Source organism: Poecilia formosa, unplaced genomic scaffold (genome assembly GCF_000485575.1).
Source record: "Poecilia formosa unplaced genomic scaffold, Poecilia_formosa-5.1.2 Scaffold230, whole genome shotgun sequence".
NCBI classification, from domain to species: domain Eukaryota; kingdom Metazoa; phylum Chordata; class Actinopteri; order Cyprinodontiformes; family Poeciliidae; genus Poecilia; species Poecilia formosa.
The window spans coordinates 37,277-43,612 of record NW_006800169.1 but is presented as its reverse complement, the minus strand read 5'-3'; the positions used below and the strand labels follow the sequence as shown (position 1 = coordinate 43,612).

General features: G+C 38.5%; 1 protein-coding gene across 1 annotated transcript in view; it reads left to right on the top strand.

Annotated features, from left to right (window-relative positions):
* Positions 1–2,826, top strand: part of LOC103149493 (uncharacterized) — a 3,749-nt gene extending 923 nt beyond the window's left edge. The window contains exons 3-4 of the mRNA XM_007568689.2: positions 2,564–2,680; positions 2,783–2,826. Coding sequence (XP_007568751.2) covers positions 2,564–2,680; positions 2,783–2,826 — 161 coding nt within the window. The remainder of the gene's footprint in view (positions 1–2,563; positions 2,681–2,782) is intronic.
* Positions 2,827–6,336: the final 3,510 nt, after the last annotated feature.

The following is a 6,336-nucleotide window of genomic DNA, read 5'->3' as shown; positions in this document are numbered from 1 at the left end:
CATATCAGCTTTTCAAATAAATCTTTGGAAACCTTGTCTTTGCCTTGACAGCGTTCTGACTTCTAGCTCTTGTAGATTCAATCTAGCAAAGATTCAACCAATCTCTGATCTGGGACATGAACCTTTGTTCTGTTTATGAACCAGAAACCTTTGTTTCTATAAACTGTGGAGGCCTACTCAAGCCTCAGGTGTAGCCCACTCTTGGTTTAGTCTCCAATACACTGAAACCTAACTACAGCTAGAGCTTTCATCAGTGTCCTCTGGAGATAACAACCTTGGTTTCTGAAGAAGATGTTCTAGTTTTGCTGGTGGAAGTTTGCAGAAAATGTCTGACAGGTTATAATTGGAGATTAATCTAAGTGGTAGAATACAGTAGCTATTATGTCTGTAAACTTAAAACATTTCTTGCTCCTAAATGTCGTGGGTGGAGGTGATGATAATGACTGTATCTACACTACGTGATCCAAAATGCATGGGTGATGTCTTCTGTAGTTGATATATCCTCAAGTTCCAGTAAAATGTCTGACTGTAACAAGTGCTACCATCATCAAAACAGACATGTGAGATAATAACACCTGTCAGTCTGATCCTAGCAGCCTTTAGAAAGAAATCAAATCACATTAGATCCCAAATGATCCAAAAATGGGATGCCACTGGATACAATTTCTGAATGTATTTATCAAAAATGTATTAAATATTTTTAGAAAGTGTAATTCTTGACAACTTCTAAATGTCTCCTGCTTGGAGAAACTAGTCAAATATATCTCACAGGTGTGTTTTTTGACAATTCTTTTGCACATAATTTCTGCAGGCATTTTCTGGACACTCTGATCTTCAGCTTTTTCCAAATATTGTCAGTTTGATACTTTACAGAGTCTCAGTACATTTTGCTATCCAGCCCTCTTCTCTAAGACAACCCAAGTTTTCATTGCTAATACCCGGCATGGTGTTTTAGGGTTGATTTTCAGAACCAGTCTTCCTCCCATGTGCAATGCCAATTAAAGAGTTCATGTTTGGTGTCATCTGACCAAACGACACTCCTTGTTCACATGACAGGATTTTAAAACTTTTGGTTGATTTTCACAACCTTAGACACCCCACACATGACGATAAAGATGTTATAGGTTTGGTCCTATAGGATGTGGTAACACACTTGAAATGAACAGATTTCACTGCAAACATTCAGTGAAATCTGCACCAAAGTCTTGATCTAATCTTACTTTAAAAGCATCATGCTCCATATTTTGTGTGCACTCTGCCTTTATAAGCGACCACAGGTCTGACATGGTGGCCGCTTATAAAGTGTTGTCTTTGTCTTTAAACAACAGCAATTTTCAAAGTTGTTTGTGATATTGTTGCAGGCAGAATTTAAACTAGAACAAAACACTAGAGGAGGGATTTCCTTTGCAGCTAATGCAGCTAATTTTCCACAGCAGAAATGACAAGTCTGTCTCCTCCTTGTCTACCTTTGTTTCTTTCTGGCCTGTAGATGGTGGTAATCATGACATAAGTTCTCACTTCTACTTTGTCAGTCGATTTTAGTGCAGTCGATTAAAACGGAACAAAGGCGTGGAGTTTTTCTCATTCAGCTCGTTGATCAAGATGAATCCTGGACAGTTTGCCGTCAGTCTTACATTTTTATTCTCATTCAAATTTGGTAAGTTTGTTTTTTTGGCATTGTAATATGAGTCAGAGTATTTCAATTTGTTTTTGCATGTTTGATTTAAGATATATTTTAATCCGTCTCTCCTTATCTCAGCTCAGACGGTTCACCAGGTCTCCTCATCTGTTCAACAAGGCAGTCGGTTTGTTTCAGTAAAAGCTGGAGAAAGTGTAACTGTGCAATGTTTTTATGACCCACAATCAACTTCAAAGTTTAACTGGTACAAACTATCATTTGGACAGAAGCCAAAGCCCATTTGTACTGCCTACAAGTATGGAAATGGAACTTTTTATAATGAGTTTAAAGATAATCCCCGCTTCACCCTAGACACTGAAGAACATCTAAGTAACCTGAGGATTGCAAATCTGCAGCCCTCTGACTCAGCGACTTATTTCTGCATAACTGGGCATTCATACAAGATTGAGTTTGATGGGGGCACCGTCATTCACGTCCAAGAATCAGTATTAAACATGCAGGCTTTAATTGACCAACAGTCAGAAACTGAGATTTTCCAGCCAGGAGACTCTGTGACTCTGAACTGTACATTACAAACTGGGAGCTGTGGTGGAGAACACAAAGTTTACTGGTTCAGAAACTCTGAGGAACATTATCCAGGACTAATTTACACTCATGGAGGGAGCAACCATCAATGTGGGAGGAAGCCTGGGGAACAAAGTAATACATGTGTGTTCAGTCTGCCATTGAAGAACCTCACTGTGTCCAATGCTGGGACCTACTACTGTGCTGTTGCCTCATGTGGACGAATACTGTTTGGAAACGGGACGAACCTCAATGTGAAGAGTGAGTAACAACTTTTACTCAGATTTTGTTTTCCACTCAAATACAGTTCTCTCTTTCAGACACTAAGTATTTGATCATGTGTTGTTTCTGTCTCTACAGCTGAGACAGACTCTGTGTATCTCCTGACAGGAGCTTTAGTATTCACCACATTTCTAAGTGTTTCACAGGCTGTGTTGTTGTTCATTCTCTACAAGAGAAACCACTCTGAAGACCCAGGTACTTCAACTATATATTACATATTACTAATACACAAACAATCAAGACAGCATCAATAATGGGATATGTTATACTTTTTCAGACTCTNGTTCTCTCTTTCAGACACTAAGTATTTGATCATGTGTTGTTTCTGTCTCTACAGCTGAGACAGACTCTGTGTATCTCCTGACAGGAGCTTTAGTATTCACCACATTTCTAAGTGTTTCACAGGCCGTGTTGTTGTTCATTCTCTACAAGAGAAACCACTCTGAAGACCCAGGTACTTCAACTACATACTACTAATACCTACAAACTCAAGACGGCATTAATAAAGGATATGTTATTATTTTCAGACTCTCAGACCAGAAGGTCTCCTTCATCAACCACTACAGAAGTATTGTGCTTTTTTTTTTTTTAATAATGTTTGTCATTAGTACATTTTTCTTATTAATTAATTATTTTAAAATGGCTTTCTTTCCTTTCTCATTTGCAGGGTGAAAACCTTCATTATGCAGCTTTGAAGACCGGAAGATTATCAGACCAGAAGAGCAGCAGATCATCAAGGCAGAGAAATGAAAAGACTAACTGTGTCTACTCCTCTGTTGTTAAGCTGGACAATTAATCTAAGTTGTCCTACCTTGTAAATCAGACTGAACAAATCTTAAGTCTCTTTTATATTTCCAGTTTCTTATTTCTGCTAACTTGTTTTCAAGTTTTGACGATGAACCTCCTGCTGACTCTCCATGATATGCGTAGAGTTTTAAGAGTTTTCTGATTGTGAGTTTTCATCAAGAAAATAAATTTACTATGAGAAAACAAAGCATGGCATGTCATGATGGCGTCTACAGGTACAATGTCAGCCACACACGTCGCCACAGACCCAGTTCTGTGACCTACATCGCCGTACGCTTGATGCCAACGTTGATCTTAGAAATCAAATTGCTCCCTAATGGTCCTCACCAGAATACTCAATATTAAAAATAATTTTAATAAGACAACATGAGGTGCTAGAAAGCAAACATGAGGTATTTTAAGCAACTAACTGCATCTTTAAAGACATTGTTTGTTGGGGTGAGGGTAGGAGGGAAGGCAGGTGCTCAGATGTGAAAAAAAAAGGTCACCTTTTGTGGTTTATGTAACCACCAGCTGCTTTGGTAGAGTGAGATTTTTACAGGCACAGCTTAAAAACTATGTAAAACTATGTAAAACTATGTTTCAAATCAATACCCATGTGTCATCTGATGCAGATATTTCATAATATTCATCACTGTACAAATTAGTTTCTCCGGCTATCAAATTCAACAAAGCGCCTTAAAACCACATTAGAGTCTGTAAAATAAACAACCTGTTCAAATCTGCAAATCTATGAGCAAATATGAAAAAAAAAAAGTTCAAAGACCAGAGACTTGACTGAGACTGTCTGTTGATCAAAGACCAAAGTGAACATTATTATTCTCTTTCTCGTGTTTTGGGAGCTCCATGTCTTTGAAGATCCTGATGATCTCACTTCGGTTAGAGTCGTTCTTCTCCACACAGACTTCTTATTATCTACTTGATAATTTTCGACTTTTTAAATTATCTCTCCAGAGAAACTGTAAATCACATTAAATGAGTTATCTTCGTAAAAACCTGATTAACCAGTTACTATTCTACTGCTTAAATTTAACATTATCCAAATAAGAGAGTCAAGAAACCTTTATAGAACGATGTACTTGTTGAGTGCAATACAAGTGCATTGGTCCTCACCAAAATGAGCAAAAGATGCTCAAGAAACTTATATAATTACTTCTATTGCTAGAAGTCATCCTATATGCTAGTGTACGTTAGCAAACCTCCAATAGATCCAAACGGAAACCAACAGCGCACCATGTGTCCATAAGACGAATCAATCACATCACTCATCTATTTCTATCTGACTCTCCACACTGGTTTCTATCATCACCATATCAGCTTTTCAAATAAATCTTTTGAAACCTTGTCTTTGCCTTGGCAGCGTTCTGACTTTTAGCTCTTGTAGATTCAGTCTAGCAAAGATTCAACCAGTCCATCTGATCTGGGACAGAAACTTTTAGTTAGTTCGTGTTCCAGAAACTTTAGTTTCTATAAACTGTGGAGGCCTTCTCAAGCCTCAGGTGTAGCCCACTCTTGGTTTAGTCTCCAATACACTGAAACCTAACTACAGCTAGAGCTTTCATCAGTGTCCTCTGGAGATAACAACCTTGGTTTCTGAAGAAGATGTACTAATTTAGCTGGTGGAGGTTTGTAGAAAATGTCTGACAGGTTATATTTGGAGATTAATCTAAGTGGTAGAATACAGTAGCTATTATGTCTTTAAATTGTAAACATATCTTGCTCTTAAATGTCGTGGGTGGAGCTGATGATAGTGACAGCATCTACATTACTTGATCCAAAATGTATGGGTGATGTCTTCTGTAGTTGATATATCCTCAAGTTACAGTAAAATGTCTGACTGTAACAAGTGCTACCATCATCAAAACAGACATGTGAGATAATAACACCTGTCAGTCCGATGCCTCTGGATACAATTTCTGAAAATATTTATCAAAAATGTATTGAATATTTTTAGAAAGTATAATTCGCGACAACTTCTAAATGTCTCCTGCTTGGAGGATCTAGTTAAATATAGATGTGTTTTTTGACAATTCTTTTGCACAAACTGACTTCCAATCTCAAAGGTTCTGCAGGCATTTTCTGGACACTCTGATCTTCAGCTTTTTCCAAATATTGTCAGTTTGATACTTTACAGAATCTCAGTACATTTCGCTATCCAGCCCTCTTCTCTAAGACAACCCAAGTTTTCATTGCTAATACCCGGCATGGTGTTTTAGGGTTGATTTTCAGAACCAGTCTTCCTCCCATGTGAAATGCCAATCAAAGAGTTCATGTTTGGTGTCATCTGACCAAACGACACTCCTTGTTCACATGACAGTCAGAAAATCCATATGAGGTCATTTTCACACCTTCAGGGACCCTAAAGGGGCCGACCAGCTCTCTCCCCATGATTTTGGCCCAAAAAATGACTCCACCAACTCCTTGCTGACGTCATAGCCGTTTTGGGATATGATGGCCACCCACCACCAATCCACCAAGCCGCAGCAGTCATCAGTGAACAAGTCTGTTTCTTCATCTACTGCTGGGCCCACTGCGACTGTTTCTACTTGTGAGAACTGGTTAGGGGTGGCCAAATACTAGGTTCATGTACAACAAGCCTCTGGAGGATCCTCCACCTTGAGGTTTGAGAAGCACCAGGAGCTTCAAATAACTGTTTGCTGCTTTGCCATGGCATTTTAACAGCTGCTCTCTTAATCCGATGAATTTATCTAACAGAAACCTTCCTCATTATGCCTTTGTCTGCACAAACCCATCTTTGTTCTGAATCAGCCACAAATCTCTTCACAGTATGATACCGCTTCAGTTTTCGTTAAATATCTAATGTTTTCATACCTTGTCATATGGCACTACACTATCTGATGATTTTCGTCAGAAGAGAACGTTTCTCTTTCCAATATTGCTTTAAACCTGTGGCCTGCTTAATAATGTGGAACATCCTTCTTAAGTAGATTTCCTTTAGTTCATTTTCTCACCAGACAAACTAGTCAACCCAGCTCTCTGAAATTAATTACAGTGATTCAAGGAGCCCTGAGACACAATACCAT